The 17500-nt window shown below is 37.4% G+C and overlaps 1 protein-coding gene and 1 long non-coding RNA gene across 3 annotated transcripts in view; one reads left to right on the top strand and one right to left on the bottom strand.

The window, feature by feature from the left end:
• LOC121379080 overlaps window positions 1-16427 on the bottom strand; it is a 21243-nt gene extending 4816 nt beyond the window's left edge. Inside the window, exons 1-4 of one of the 2 annotated variants that reach the window (XR_005958802.1) lie at window positions 16134-16421; window positions 14035-14126; window positions 10424-10566; window positions 612-681 (exon numbers count right to left, since the gene is read on the bottom strand). This is a non-coding gene — a long non-coding RNA (uncharacterized LOC121379080). Of the gene's footprint in view, window positions 1-611; window positions 682-10423; window positions 10567-14034; window positions 14127-16133 lie in introns of those variants that run through there. The other variant, XR_005958803.1, reaches the window with a different exon arrangement.
• A 121-nt stretch (window positions 16428-16548) lies between these two features.
• Window positions 16549-17500, top strand: part of LOC121379079 (suppressor of cytokine signaling 2-like) — a 1736-nt gene continuing 784 nt past the window's right edge. The window contains exon 1 of the mRNA XM_041507543.1: window positions 16549-17500. This exon is cut by the window's right edge and continues 784 nt beyond it. Within this exon, the coding sequence (XP_041363477.1) occupies window positions 16727-17497 (771 nt within the window). The 5' untranslated portion in view covers window positions 16549-16726 and the 3' untranslated portion in view covers window positions 17498-17500.

Consider the following 17500-nt stretch of genomic DNA (forward strand, 5'->3'; position numbering starts at 1 on the left):
TGTCAAAACCTATATTAGCTCTGGAACTTTCTTTTTGGCCTAATTTCCTCAACCCAAATTGCGCACCTTTTCTCTTTGGCATAATACTTTGCTCCATTCCAAATTCAATAGCACCATCACCCCCCCCCCCCCTCGCCTCCGCCTGCTACCGTCCACGGTCGGGCTGCCGGTGCTCCCTTGCACCTGCCAGTGCAGGCGGTCCCTCCCCTCCCCCACCTTTCCTGTCCTGGATGGAGGAGCCGGCCGAGGCCGGCTCTTGTGCCAAGGACAGGCGTGCGCTACAACAGCTTGCTCTGAATGTGCACGTAAATCCCTATGACCTGACCTGACCTGACCTGACCTAACAAACAAATCCTCAGCATATAATTAAGTTTGTTTGTTTTTTAAAACACGATGCACTCGTATTTATGATACGAAAATAACTAACTTACGTTGTTTCAAGATGTTACTGCCTTAACAAAATTAAATACAAAAATAAAAGCTGTTAAGAATTACTAGTATATGGATCATGCATAGGCGGATCCAGGGGGCGGGTCAGAGGGGTCCCATGACCTTTTGGTTTTTTAATTCATTATCCATAACATACAACACTAATATGCCCTGAAAACACGTATTTGAGCAAGTTTATTTTCCCCCAAACCACTACAGATTTCGCCATTCTTGGACCAGACCGGAGCTCCTCTGGAAAAATAAATAAAGATGCATACTTTGGTATTAGAAACAGTAGGATGTCCTGAAACACTTCGGATGTAACGTCAGATTTCAATTATAAAACAAAATAACTCGGCTCTAATAAAAATACACCCTAGTGTTTTTACATTTCATATCAACTTATTTTCGTGCTTATATCCAATTAAGGTTCAAGCATGCTGTCCTGGACACACACCTCAGCTATCTGGGATGTCTGTCCTGGACAGTGGGTTAGTTGTTAGTGACAGAGAAGAGGGCGTAGTGGTTAAAACTCGCCGGTATCGGGCTGCGAACCCTGTACCTACCAGTCTTATGTCCGATGGCCTAACCACGACAGCACCGAAGCCGGTTGTAGTGTTTAAAACCTAGGCTCTGTCACTTTAATATATTTCTGTTTAGTATAGTTGTTACGCAATGAATACTGAATGAATGAACGAACGAACGAACGAACGAACGAACGAACGAATGTTAACGACGCCCTAGCACAAAAATACAAATCAGCTATTGGGCGTCATAAAAAGTTAAATATATGAAAATATTATTTATACAATTATGTAAAAACACAATTAAAGTGACATTCCTGAGTTTTCTGCAATTTTAAAGATGTTATCGACTAACAGAGACTTTTTAGCGACTGTAATTACATATCAAATATATTTTTCTGTACAAAATATTAGTGACTGTATATTAAACGCGTGTCTGATCGTGCTAATATTTGTACTGCGTTAAATTTCATTTTATTTCCTAAAATATATTTTTTTCGTACGCACGAAATTATTTGAAGACATAATCCAGTTTGGGCTTCTTACAAATATTAAGACATCCAGAAACAAACTGAATATACAGACACTGATATTCTAAACAAGAAAATATATTTAATATGTAAGTTTAATCGTAAAAATATTTTATTAGTCGGAAACATCTTACAATGCAGAAAACTCAGGAATGTCCCTTTAATACTGAATACTGATGGTGAAACTACTATAATACACGTAGTACAATTATAAAATGAAACTGCGATTTTCTGTAAAATAACGGCTTTTTGTAATTAGGTTCAAATGTAAGGTGTATATGTATGGTGTGCCTCGTATCAGATTAGTTCAGTTTTATTAGAAAATGTTAACTATGTTGGCAATGCAAATTGATAAGGTGTAGGAGAACCTTGCCGCTTTGTAGGTTGCCCCATCGTTAACAAAGGATATTTATTATACGTGCTAGTCTAAAATCGAAATTAACAAATACAGAAACTTGAATTCACAGATGTAAAATCTATATATATATATTTACCCGAAGTTCATTGATCATCTAAACCAAACAATTATTAAAATGACTGACGCAGTGATATCAATAATGAAGTGCAACGTTCTGGATTTACCGCGAATTATATTTTTAGCTCGAGCATACTTTCCTGGGGAATTTGTGAACAGAACGAAAGCATCCGTCTAGAAGAAAGAGGAAGGAATATTTAACGTTAAACTATGGTTATTTCCTAAAAACCGGACACTCTGTAAACCGGAAATCCCTGAAAACCGGACGTTTTTTTACGGTCTTTGTTCAATAATAATATAGAAAAGAATCTATCAAAAATGGGTAGCCCTTAGAACCAGACTTTCTACTTGGTCCCGTGAGTGTTCTGTTTTTATATATATGCAAGCGGGCGAAGTGAGCCAAAACTTCAACTTGATCAACTGGACTTCGCCCTGACATTACCTTTAAAGCGACATCCGTGTCGCCTTGTAAAAACAGTGAACTCTTTATTATAGTTGCACGCTGTTTTTAGAGGAAACCCGCTGTCGCCACATAGGCTACTCTTTTTACGACAGGCAGCAAGGGATCTTTTATTTGCGCTTCCCACAGGCAGGATAGCACAAACCATGGCCTTTGTTGAACCAGTTATGGATCACTGGTCGGTGCAAGTGGTTTACACCTACCCATTGAGCCTTGCGGAGCACTCACTCAGGGTTTGGAGTCGGTATCTCGGTTAAAAATCCCATGCCTCGAATGGGATCCGAACCCAGTACCTACCAGCCTGTAGACCGATGGCCTGCCACGACGCCACCGAGGCCGGTCTGCACGCTAAGGAATGCACAACCCTTTCTCCCGAAAAGCTAGTGTTTAACATATACAAAAAAAGTTAACTATTTCTTCTTCTTTTTTTCGGGGGTGGGTGGTGGGGTGGGGGCAGGCAGGCAGGTGCAATTTTGTCGTCAGATGGTTGTTCCTGAAGGAAGGCTACCTCTACATAATGCACGGCTGCACTAATACCATGCATAACAGATTCCTTAATTAACCCATTTTATCTTAGTGAAATGTCAACAGTTTTGGTGCTGGACATTGATAGAAATCAAAGATACCAACTTAACAGAACCAAGACCAGTGATCCATAACTAGTTCAACAAAGGCCATGGTTTGTGCTATCCTGCCTGTGGGAAGCGCAAATAAAAGATCCCTTGCTGCTAATCGGAAAGAGTAGCCCATGTAGTGGCGACAGCGGGCTTCCTCTCAAAATCTGTGTGGTCCTTAACCATATGTCTGACGCCATATAACCGTAAATAAAATGTGTTGAGTGCGTCGTTAAATAAGACATTTCTTTCTTACAGAACCAGGAAACATGTTTGAAATCGAGATTAATTAACTTACTTCCCTTAGTCTTCTAAACGCACTTATTTTGGTGTCGGATGGAAATAAAATTTCATATATGTCATCAGTATGACTGCCATCATTATACTTCATTAAGAAATGACCAGTTATGTCTCGTAAAATGGCATTCATAACTTCATAGACATTTAAACATGACCCCGGCTAACAAGACTTTTAACGACTAAAACTGAATATTAATTACATTTTCTTGCTTAGAATATTAATGTGTGTACACCATGTGTTTCTGGCATTCCTAATGTTTATATCAGCTTAAAGAGGATTTTTTGTTTAAATGTACGAAATTATTGAAAACAGAACCTTGTTTAAGCTGCTAATTTGAGCTGCCCTTCTCAACGTTGCACCGCCAACCTAGATAAATTCTAGATGTGTCCCAGTCTACACTAAGTTTGTTTTGTTTTGTTTAACGACACCACTAGACAGTCTAGACTACGTCTACGTCATATTATGACATGCCCTGACAGTAGCGAAAATAATTGATTTATATGTATTTATTATTATTATTATTAATAAAAAAATCAAGTCTCACTTCGTTTAAAAACTTCGCCCTCTCAAAATGTGAGAGAGAAATGACATCGCCCTATGATTTGAATCTCGCGTGAGGCCTGTTATATATAAACCTCCTCGTTGATTAAAACACGCTTGATCTTGGACCAGATTCTGATAGAAACTCGTCAATATGGGGTAGACTAACATTGAACATAACTGAATTCCAAATAACATCTAGCCTTTTAAAACTCTAAAATAACACATTAAAATACATTTTCTTGTTACGACATCAGTGTCTGAGAGAGATATTTTATTTACACTTTCACAAAAAAACAGATCAGTACATATCACGGCTTTTGATGTACCAGTAGTGGATCACTGATTGGGATGGTGGAGAGAAATAAACCGAGTCAACGATAACGATCGATCCTGCGACCTATCGCACCTCAGTTGAACTCTCTACCACAGATACATCCCGTCCCTGCGTTCGCGTAGAAACGATTCTGTAAAAAGCAGCCGGTTAATTTCAACACACAGGCATGTACTTCTCTTTCAGTCGAAACTACTATTGATACCAAACTTTGAGTATTATATATATACATGTTATGACAGGGTTTCTACAATTATAAAATGTAAAAATGATCAATAAATTTTGATCATGCCTTAAGGTGAGTCATCCCTTCGTTTCTCATATCGATTCTGTAAAGTAATTTGAGATAAAAGAATTTTAATATTCAATAACCCCAATTTTTTTTAATTTTTTTAAACTAACACCAACGGGAATCGATCCTAGACCGACCGTGCATCAGGCAGTGTTTTGCCACTGGGCTACGTCCCGCCCAGAAACAAAACAAAAATCCTCAAGATATAAATAATTATTTTATTTTATTTTGTACTCAGACTTACGATACAAAAATTACTAACTTCCGTTATTTTAAGATGGTTCCGCCCTAACAAAATGAAATACAGAAATAAAAGCTGTTAAGTAATATATGAATCATTCATAGGCGGATCCAGGGGGGCGGGTCACATGGGTCTAATGACTTCTTTTTTTTTAAATTTATCATCCACAATATACAACACTAAATTGCCCTGAAAACGCATCTTTGAGCAACTTTATTTCCCCCAAACCCCCTACAGATTTCACTCCCTTTGGGAGCCCGGACCATTTGCCTTCGACAAACTCAAATATCCCTTTTTAGAACTTTGTGACCTCCACCCCACCCCGCCCAATTTACAAAATCCATGATCCAGCCCTGCCCATTGATTAAAACACGCTAGATGTTGGACCAGACCGAAGCTCCTCTATTTGAGGAAGTCTCACATTGAAAATGCATTCAAATAACATCTAGCCTTTTAAAATTCTAAACTAACAAATTAAATACATTTTCTTGTTAAGATATCAGTGTCTGTATTTTCAATGCGTTTCTGGGTCCCGTTCCACGAAGCGACCTTGGTGGTAAGATAACCTTAAGTGCGTAAGTAGTTATGCATTTACTAAGGTGATCTTAGCGCAAAGATCGCTTCGTGGAACAGGGGCCCTTGTTGTCCTAATATTTTTAGTAGATCTAAATATTTTCGGAGAAAACATATACATGTACATGTATTTCGAAATACAATGAAGTTTGCGCTACTACAAACATTTAGACGATCAAAAACACACCGAATATATAGACATTGGCGTTCTAAAGAAGAAAATATATTGAATGTTATTTTACTCACTAAAAAGGATCTGTCAATCCGAAACATCTTAAAGGGACAGTCCTGAGTTTGCTGCCATTGTAAAATGTTTGTCACTAACAGAGTCTTTTAGGAGATTAAAATTCCATATCTAATAGATTTTCTTGTTTAGAACATCAGTGTCTGTATATCCAATATAAATGCGGTCGTGTGCTAGTGTTTGTAGAACTCATTTTTCAGTTTACATCGTAATATATATTTGTCATACGTGCAAAATTATTGTGCGGATATTCCGGTTTGGGCTAGTTCAAGCATTAGGTCAACAAAACACCTCGTTTATACAGATGATGATATTCTAAACAAGAATAATATTTATGTACATGTATTTGATTGGTAATATTCGCCATCAAAAAAAACCTCTGTTGCTCGGAAATATCTTACAAAGGCTGTAAACTAACGACAGTGGTATATTCTAATACAACGATCATATAAAGCTTACATTATTTTCTATTAATGGATTTTTGTGATAAATGCGTCGATAGGCGTTGCCATGGGCAACCAGGATTTAACAAGATTACAGGAGTTCGAGCACTCGAGTCTAATGGATGTGACTATCGATTTCTTAAACGTAGTTTTAAACAACAACAATTGCTTTAAAACATCGCAAATGTTGGGGTTTTTTTAAACGCCATCTCACATATGAATATTATTATTATTATTATTATTATATATGTATATATATTTTAATATATAAAAAAACTAAAACATATTGAATATATAGACATTGGTGTTCTAAAGAAGAAAATATATTGATAAAAACAAAAGTAAAAATATGCGAGTTAAAGTTATAAACTTGTAGTAGATCTATCGTTACTTATTACAAGCGTTTTCACTGAATATCTTAAGAAAGCAACATACATAATGAGGTTTTAATAATAACAAGAAAAATTGGACTTACAGAGTACAGTCTACATGTAAGTTGTGTAGTCATGCTTTGGATCACTTTATTAATACTCTAAACGGACATTTGACTAAATATGTGGTTTTCACAGTCAGAAAAACTGTGTTTCGAAATTTCATAGATAATTAAAAACTTTCAATATCACGGACACAAAGTGTAACAGGAACAGTGGGTAATAAACTTCGTATTTATAGTGTGTTCAAAATGAAGTTTGGAGCTGAGCCATTTAGACTTAAAGGAATAATGTCACGTAAACCATATTTGGCACCAACCATGTACAATTAATTATAAATTGAATCACCTAAAAAAAAACATTATAAAAAATTAATTACTTAAAATATCTCCATAAAAGAACCCCAGATACGAGCTCTTAGCGGAAATTGCCGATCTATAATGAGCAGGGCAATCACGAGGTCCGTGACGTCAGAGACGCGTCGCTTGATCTGAAGCCTTACACTTAAAAGCATTAGTCCGTACCACTCATAAAGAATCTAAGACTTGCACAGCTTACCAAAACAATGAGTGTTCGTTCGCAAAACGTTTTGCCGTATCAATATGAGCTGTTAGTAAATGAAGAAAGACACACATTTACTTACAACAGTGATACTGATGAAAAAACGGATAGCGAGTCGGAGGGTGGAGAAACTGATGGTGCCAGACCAGACCGGTCGACCAATTTACAGCCCGGAGCCCGAAAGTAACCCGGAGACAAAACCAAAACTCGGATGCTAATGCCGAGGTGTATACTGTTCATATTTAGCATAAAGATACACCTCGATATGATGTATTTAAATATGTAAAAAATCTAAATGTAGGACAAACATTTTTTGGTGGGTTTTTTTTTTTAGAAAATATCGCATTTTTTATGTTCGGGCTGTACATAATGAAATCTGTATGCACAGTGTAAACAAACGCTCTAATTTACGACAAGGCGCTTCACTTTCATTAACCTAGCTTGTAAAACAACATAAATGACTTGAGAGTATAATCAACTTTTAAACTAAATATATTTCTATTTGCATCAATAGAACGAAATGGGGTTATAGTATTTTTCTCTCATAAAAAAGTAGCATATTATTAGGCCTATTGGTAGGGTGCGTTAGAGTAAAAACGACCACTCACGATACCCAAGTGATAATTTTCTTTTCTTTGGTACTAAGTAATTGGTCAGTTTTGTAATTTTAGATGGGAAAGTCTACTTAATCAAGGGTTTTACAGCATTATTTACAGTAATGAAGCAGGGCGGCTGATAATGTCCATTAACATTGTACTATAGTCGCGATAGGTTACGCCACAATACCCTGTGATCTTAAAAAAACTGGCACGTATTTTGTACGTATGTCTAGACCGTGGTAATCACTTACCTGGTCGATACCCTGCAATATACACCTGCCAATCAGGAATCACATGTGCAGGCCACGGAAAGAAAGGACCAATTAACTAAAACAACACTCCGATTCTCAAGTCAGCCCGTGGATGAAACATAATAGTTATTTCGACACCGACAGTAGTGGTTTATTTTGTATTGAACTTCGTGTTGCTTTGGGGCTTCGGGCGATGAGGAACGTTTTTGTGACGTATTCCGCCCGAAGATTAAAAACATTATTTTAAATTATTATTGTTTTCTACACGTTTTTTAAAAACATATTTAAATACATCGTACTGAGATGATTAGATCTCATAGAAGAACGTTAGCTATGTTTCGGTGTGGGGTAGCGCCTATACGTATAGAAGGAAGGAAATGTTTTATTTAACGACGCACTCAACACATTTTATTTACGGTTATATGGCGTCGGTCATATGGTTAAGGACCACACAGATATAGAGAGACGAAACCCGCTGTCGCCACTGCATGGGCTACTCTTTCCGATTAGCAGCAAGGGATATTTTATATGCACCATCCCACAGACAGGATAGTACATACCACGGCCTTTATTACACCAGTTGTGGAACACTGGCTGGAACTATACATATAGAAACACATTACAATAACACCCCAGTGGATGAGAGAGTTTATTGTAACTGTCGCAACTGTGTAGAAGATGAACAACAATATTAATACTATCGATAATTATATTAAATTAATTTTATAGGGTTTTTTTATTATTATTACTTTGCTATTACAAAACTAGAACATAAATATAGACCCTAGAAAACCTTCCTGTTTTCTGCTATAACTATTTACTTCTGACTAAAATGTGTATCCTCTGTGAATTTTTAGTTGCTACATTGTAACTGCATAAAGGGTTCTAGAAAATAATGTGTATTAAAAATGTTACCAATTATACTCAAGTCACTTGAGTATAAAGCAAATGTAAATGTGGCAATTAGTTTTCATGGAATAAAATAATAATAATAAAAATCAAACCACCCAACCAACATGTCCTGCTTCATTGCCCCATGTATAAAAATTGGAGGGATATTTTATTTATTAAATGTATAGACTTATGGGATGGTTTTATAACTGCTACAGATCCAGGAAAAAATATCATATATCTTATCCAGTCATACTTTGTACAGATTAAAGGCATACTGTCACGGATTTAAGGACCTTATTTCTCCAAAAGTATATGTCATATATCTTATCCAGTCATATTGTGTACAGATTAAGTGCAAAGACCTGCAAATTAATTTTAGAAAAGCGTCATGGTGTTTTATACGTTAACTAACTATTTTTTATATACGTTAAGTGTATGATAATGTATTATTACCTGTATTTAGTTTTATTTAGATAAATCTTTTATATATTTTATTTCATGTTAAATGTTTTAAATGTGTTTTAATGCAATATTTATATACTCAACAACGAAAGTTTAGCTAATGTTAAAAGAAATGGCATAACATTTATAAATTAACCTATTTTTATTAATTAGTATTCACATCTGAAATGTTTACCATTTACAAACATAAACTCATCAACCTTTGCCTTAACACAGTAGGAGGACCTGGTTTTCTTTTAAGTTTATTCAACCTTGGCAAATTTAGACGTCATAAAAGATATTTGCAAAACATTCATTGTTGAGTGTATATTGTGTCCGTGTCGATTATTAATATTTTATAGTCTCTCATAACTCCATATGGAGTGACTCAGTGCTATTTTAGATTTTATGGTGTTTAGTGATGTTTTAGGTTTTAACTGAGGTGAGACTTTAATAAACAATCTGTCTGTCTGTCTGTCTATAAATTTTAGGATTTCTTTAATAAAAAATACAATAAAGTTTCTTACAGATAGCATTAATAGGTGTAGTTTTAGAATAGGGATAACACTCTTTCTTTGTTAACTACAATGATTTAACATGTAACTGCAATTTTTCTACAAAATCAAGATTATTTCAGTTTTATCAGAAAATGTTAACTATGTTGGCAACGCAAAATGACAAGGTGTAGGAGAACCTTGCCGCTCTGTAAGTTACCCCATCGTTAACAAAGGATATTGTACGTGCTAGTCTGAAATCGAAATTACCAAATATGGAAAGTTGAATTCACATACGCAAAATCTGCAAAGAGAAATTAGAAATATATTTTTACCCGAAGTTCATTGATTGTCTAAACCAAACAGTTATTAAAATGAGTGACACAGTGACATCAGTAACAAAGTGCAACATTTTGGATTTACCGAGAATTATATTTTTAGCTCGAGCATATTTTCCCGGGGAATTTGTCATAGGAGCGAAAATAAAACATCTGTCGAAAAAAGCAAAGAATGCTTATTATTTGGTGTTCTAACGTATGTTTTTGAGATATATATATATATACACATATATATATATATATATATATATATATAGAGAGAGAGAGAGAGAGAGAGAGAGAGAGAGAGAGAGAGAGAGAGAGAGAGAGAGAGAGAGAGAGAGAGAGAGAGAGAGAGAGAGAGAGAGAGTCTATACCGTGAAAGCAGCTAGGTATCTTTTATATGCATGTATCCATAGGCAAGATAGTACATACCACTACTTTTGATGTAAGCTATACTAGTTGTTGGGCACTGGTGACGTAAACACAAGGGAGTCCATTGAGGACGATCGATCCAGCGACTCGTGGCACCTCAGGTAAGCACTTCATCACAAAGTTACGAACGGCACTGCATTCGTCTGGAAATTATTTAAATAAAAAGAGCATCAGGTTCATTTCAAGCATGTACTATTTTAATGGAGATACTCTCGCCAAAATTCAATTGCACGAATTATATTTATTATGATGATAATGATGATGATGATGATTATGATATACATGTACGTTGCGTTTCTGCAATTTTAAGTCATACAGGCATAGCATCTCTAATTTTCCGTGGATCCTCTATTTCAAACGTCTACTTTGTATAATAAGTTGGAGTACAATATTTTCTATATTCTTAACCACCTAAACAAAATTACAACCCCCCCCCACCCCACCCCCAAAAAAACCCCACCCACAAACACAAATAAAAAACAAAAAAAATCAACTTATAGGTAATGAATGATATAATTTTATTTTAAACATGATGCACTTATTACAATAATACGAACTATATGCTACTTATATTGTATTTAATTTTATTTTAAACACTAAATAAAATTTCCATCTGAACTGTTTGCATCAGAAACGAATCAATAATATATTTTGATCAATCCATCAGGCATAATTCTAATCTATGTAGTTTTGAGAATAAACCATTTTTCTCTCGTACCCATGCATCCGACAATTTCTACAGAAATTTCTTGAGCAAATTTCCCCAGGAAAAGTAGTTTCTAAAGTACAATACGCTGTTCTTTCGTGGAAGCGTTTTCGATTTATTGCATTATATTTTGCTAGCTTGCCTCTTACATATTATGCGATCGATCATTTCAATAGACATTGCTCTGACAAAAAAAAACCAAAAAAAAAAACCAAACACTCTTTGTAACACAACTAATGTTCTAATTTTCATTCCCCACCCATCTTATTAATGAAATATAATGGACAGGTGTTCAGTGTTTCTGCCATAAAGACATTTTGGGGTATGGCACTATGGAATTGAATTCAACCACAGACAACTGGAGGTATGGGAGGCCTCCCTAAGAAAAAAAATGGGTTAAGTTTAGGGTTAGGGTTAAGAAAAGCATACGGTAATGATAAGAATAACTTTAAAAAAAATTAAATCTGCCAAAAATTTGGGTATGGCACCATACCCGTTTTACCCTAGTGTATGCTCTTCTATATTACAAACGTTTCAATGCAAACACATAAAATGAACTCGTTACCGAGAAATATATTTTTAGCCGCAGTGAGCCTACGTTTTCCCAAGAAACTGCTTAACAAACGTACTTTACGGTTTTTCTCAGAAGGCTCCAGCTGAACTTTCGTTTCTTGAGCAGGAGTTCTGGGGTTCAGTGGCAGAGACAAAGAGTTCCTGCTTCGGAAGACAAACTTGGCTCCTCCTTAATATTTGTTTTTAGCAACATCCCCACCTCATTTGAACTCATGAGTCCATTTAGGGGGTGCCCCGGTGACATGAGGTGGAATGCCATGGGAACTTTGGGGGAGGTTTTGAGAGGGATCGTAAAAAAAATGAAAATTAATATATAATAAAATTATAACTATCGCAAAAAAAAATTGGGGGCGAGCCCCTCCAAACACCCTACCCCCCTCCCCCCCGAGATCCGCCTCTGATATGGTATAAATATACAACATCTGGACACTGGCACAGCCAAAACGTATAATGGTAGGTGGAGAGTGCACCAAACAAACCCAGGCATCGATAGCGGTCGTCAAGGAAAGTCGATAACTTCGTTCTCCACATATTTAAAACAAAAACAGAAAAAGAAAAACCACCCTTCCCACTCAAACACACACACAATGTACATTTCATTTTGATCAGCTGTGTGTAGTTTAATTATAAATTGCACGCAGCTATGTGATATGAATGAAGAACCAAGTATTAGCATATTTGTGAAGGAATTATAAATGTCCATTTCTGTAGGGCGGCAGGCTGATTCTTGTCCGAATTTAATGAAAATGCCCGAGACGGGATAACATTTATTCATATCAGCATTTCTGCCAAACAGCTATATGGTTGTTTTTGTTAGATTTAAAATAAAAAAATAAAAAATACAACTAATATTATGGGCAGAATGCTGAAAATACATGGTGAAAAAATTTCAGTCCAGCTCATTTTGCCCGAATGTCTTTATCGGTTTTTTTTGTTTTTTTTCTTTTTTTAATTATTATTATTATTTGTTTGTTTTCTGGACTTTTTTGCATTTTGTTTTTTAAATATGCAACAATATATACAGTAATTACTAATTAAACAGTAGCTATCATTTTTGTTTAAAATGTAGTATTTACTTTCCATCCTTTTAACCATGTATTTCCATCATTCTACCCTCAAAATTAGTTGTAATCCATGTAGAAATACGTAGTTATTCGTTTGCAGTAAACCGGCCTCGGTGGCGTCGTGGTTAGACCATCGGTCTACAGGCTGGTAGGTACTGGGTTCGGATCCCAGTCGAGGCATGGGAATTTTAATCCAGATACCGACTCCAAACCCTGAGTGAGTCAATCTAATTAAAATTAGCTCCACTATTACATGTGGATCTAACACCAGCCAGTTGGAGCTCATGTCCACCAATCAAAACCTTACTTGCAGAATCCTGCCAGTGATTTAAAACTAACAACAATGCGTAGTCCCCAATGTCCAGGTAACATTTCGTCTGTAAATAATAATTTAAATATTGACCAATCACACTTCGCCTTTTATAACGTTATTTGTCGAAACATGTCGTATACCCTCAGGATAATTCGGAATGTTTTCAAATTATTTTTAAATCACTGGCAGGATTCTGCAAGTAAGGTTTTGATTGGTGGACATGAGCTCCAACTGGCTGGTGTTAGATCCACATGTAATAGAGGAGCTAATTTTAATTAGATTGTGAGTGAGTGCTCCGCAAGGCTCAATGGGTAGGTGTAAACCACACCGACCAGTGATCCATAACTGGTTCAACAAAGGCCATGGTTTGTGCTATCCTGCCTGTGGGAAGCGCAAATAAAAGATCCCTTGCTGGTAATCGAAAAGAGTAGCCCATGTAGTGGCGACAGCGGGTTTCCTCTCAAAATCTGTGTGGTCCTTAACCATATGTCTGACGCCATATAACCGTAAATAAAATGTGTTGAGTGCGTCGTTAAATAAAACATTTCTTTCTTTCTTTCGTTTTCAGTAAAGCTAATATGAATATATGTTGTTATCCAAATTAGGACATTTTCGTTTAATTCAGGAAAAAGCCAGCCTGGCCCCCTACAAAAATGGGAGCCCGTACGCCTATGGTAAATGAAGTTAAAATAAAAAAGTGTGTTTTGTTTAACGACACCACTAGAGAACATGAATTAATCATCGGCAATTAGATGTCATCCTATTGTAAGGGCATATTGTTTTAGATCCCCCAGAGAGAGTAGGGCACTCATTTATACTAACTGAAATGCCAAACTATTTAAATCGATCGTAATAGAGAAAATTTTCCACTCATCAATACAAGGTGAAAGTACATGTAACTAGTTTGTTTGAAGAAAATGAAAGCGAAAGATTTTATACTATCGCAAATCAATACCGGTTTGAATTTCCACGAATTCTCTAGCACGCTTTAATGACTTGCATGGAAGCTGCTTTCTCTCCATCATCTCCATATTAAAACATTCATTCCTAAAGCAAACGACAAAAAACAAAAACAAACAATCACTTGACAATTTCACGAGCATACAAACTCCACCCTACCACCCCACTAAAAGCCAACCTAATTTAAAAAAAAGATATATATTTTATAAATAAATATTTTTAACAACAATTTTGTTCGTTTTATAAACAATATGAGTATTCATGATCGTAGCTAGGATTTTTTTGTTGGGGGGGGGGGGGGGGAGAGGGAGGGGACAGATTAATTCTAGGAAAAAACGAGTATATCTACTGCTAAAATTTCTCAAACGGTTAAGAACAGGATTTTCTTAAGTTTCTGGGGCGGGACGTAGCCCAGTGGTACAGCGCTCGCTTGATGCTCGGTCGGTTTGGGATCGATCCCCGTCGGTGGGCCCATTGGGCTATTTCTCGTTCCAGTCAGTGCACCACGATTGGTATATCAAAGGCGGTGGTATGTGCTATCCTGTCTGTGGGAAAGTGCATATAAAAGATCCCTTGCTTCATTAGAAAAAATTTAGCGGGTTTCCTCTGATGACTATATGTCAAAATTACCAAATGTTTGACATCCAATAGCCGATGATTAATGAATCAATGTGCTCTAGTGGTGTCGTTAACCAAACCAAACTTTTTTCTTTAAGTTTCTATTACAACCCCCCCCCCCCCCCCCCAACCCACCCCGCGTTAGCATCTACCCGCCTTAAAACGAAAGCAGTTTTTTTTATAGACACCAGAGAAAATAGTCCATAGCCCTGGGCGACACGAAAAGTTAAATTTTGAAATGTTTAAAACAAAATAACTCTTGAAAAAGAATGGGGAGTGTATTTCATCTTGAAAGGGGGGGGGGGGGAGGGCAGCGACTGTAGCTCTATGGAAGTGTATATATATTTGCCTAGGGAGCGACGAGTATCAGGATCGATCCCACTTTACGGAATCGAGGGGGGGGGGGGTATTTTCAATATCAACCCGTGCTCAACGACTGGTAATTCAAATGCAGTGGTATGTACCGCCTTGTCTATGTAAAAGTGCATATAAAAGATAATTTACTATTTTATTCGTTTTCTCTCTCTTTTTTTTAAATTGTGTACTATGCCGGGACACGAACATCAGAATTGTCATCCACGGCAATTTTGAAAGGCCTAATTAAAATTATAAAGTTGGGTGGGGGCACCCACACTGTCTATGAGTCGTGTTATGGGCCAACAGGCACAATATAAAAAGGGGGTGTAATTTACATGTAAATATAATTGTACCATGCGCTCTCTCTCCCCCCCCCCCCCCACCTCTCCATCTCCCGCCCCGGTTAGGATAGTAGCTAGTGACTGTATACGCGTAACAGGCGCGGGTGCAGGGGATTTAGTAGGTGGTGGAGGAAGTGAGTTTGCATTGTGCCGACCGAAGTTTATAGGCGGTCGAGTCATGTTCAAAAGCCCTTTTTTTCTTCTTCTTTTTTTTCTCATTGTTGTGCCCTTTTGACGTGCTTATGCACGTGCCTTTTTCTCATTACCCCCCACCCCCACACACCTGGATCTCTCGTACGCTTATGTATCAAAGCAATCAGTCCATTGTGTTACAAGTACTTGTACACCATAAAAATATTTTTATGGATCGATTATTTTCACGATTGTTTTAAATTTGGAAAAATATCTGTGAGTCAGTTGTAAGAGTGAGAGCGAGGGCGAGAACACTGGCGTAGGTGGGGAGGGTGGCATGCGTCCCCCACTCTGTAGCAGCAGCGATGGGTTTTTATATATACATTTATACATGTGTGTGTGTGTGTGTGTGTGTGTGTGTGTGTGTGTGTGTGTGTGTGTGTGTGTCCCCAAACACATACATTTTTGGCACCTTCCTACGCCCGCGGCGAAGGAGAGAGAGAGAGAGCGAGAGAGAGAGAGAGAGAGAGAGAGAGAGAGAGAGAGAGAGAGAGAGAGAGAGAGAGAGAGAGAGAGAGAGAGAGAGTTTGCGACCACCACCATCAACAACACAACAACAATAACTATAACAAAAACAACAACTTACTTCTAGCTTACTTGTATATCGGATATTTCGTGGACTGTAGCAGAATTAGGACCAACTGTTCCGTACATTGTTTACATCACGGCGTAATGTAAACAGACAGTGTACCGCAACCGCTACACCACGTAACTCTCCGCTCGTACACAAACCACAGAAAATACACTCATTTACCATAGCTAATTATAACAATAAACGATATTAATACGTAATTGTTTTAATTAGGAACGTGAAAGTACAACTAGTACACACTAACAAAGATCAAAAGAATCTCTACTGAGAATAAAATTTCCTTCCGTCGGCTATTCTAGTAAATTTACAGTTTCGTGGAATCGAGTCCACACATTACTAAGAAAAATGGGGATTTCCCAGGTCACGCGCGCAGGCGCACATCAGGCTTTGGTAACATAATGAAAATAGGCTTGGTGAATTCACGGAAATATCTTTTGGGAACGCAGTAGACCGAAAGTTGGCGTGGTAGATACATAAAAGTCATACTCAGGGATGGATGAGGACAGAAACAAGAAACTAGCTGAGAGTGAAATATCCGTGTGTCTGAGTTTAATCGTTAATAACGTCGGGTTCTTCAATAACGGACTATGCCACCGGAATCGGTTATGGTTATGGCTAACCATTTAGTAATTAGAACCGTTCGACACTCGTCAAATAAAAATAAAATTGATATTCCAAATAACAACCTGGACTGTTTTTCTCCGTGTAAAAGCTTGGGAAGAGTGGAAAAGTTAAAAGGAGTGAAAGAAGAACAGAAAACAACAACACCACCACCACAAAAAGCACCAGTATACCAGTACTTGCCCGTTCTGCCGGAGCACGATTTTGAAGCTCTTCACAAAAGCTTGGAGATGCTGGCTCAGTCGTACTGGTATTTCACAGACTTCGGCAGCGTCGACGCCAAAGCACACCTAGCCAGCATGGCGGTGGGGACATTCTTGGTTCGAGACAGCTCGGATCCTAAGTATTTATTTTCTCTAAGTGTCAAAACGGAACGCGGTGCAACAAGCGTGCGGATAAAATACGTGCGTGGACTTTTTCAATTCGACTGCGAAGAGACCATCAAACATTCGCTGCCAAAGTTTGAAAACGTGGTGGAACTCGTCGACTTTCACGTGACACTATGCAGGGACGACACCGCCAGTCGCTGTAGGTGGTTGGAGACGTCGGGTAGAAGAGACATGGCGGTCAAGTTGAAGAAACCGTGTTTTAGTGGCGTGCCTTCTTTAAAACATATGTCTCGGGTAGCGACGAATAAATCGCTGAAGGACTTGCATTTTCCGCAGAGGTCGTCGGCACTGTTGCCGATTCCAGATACTGTGAAGCAATATTTACAACAGTACCCGTATAAAGTCTGACTT

Source organism: Gigantopelta aegis, chromosome 8, assembly GCF_016097555.1.
Source record: "Gigantopelta aegis isolate Gae_Host chromosome 8, Gae_host_genome, whole genome shotgun sequence".
Classification (NCBI taxonomy): Eukaryota; Metazoa; Mollusca; class Gastropoda; order Neomphalida; family Peltospiridae; genus Gigantopelta; species Gigantopelta aegis.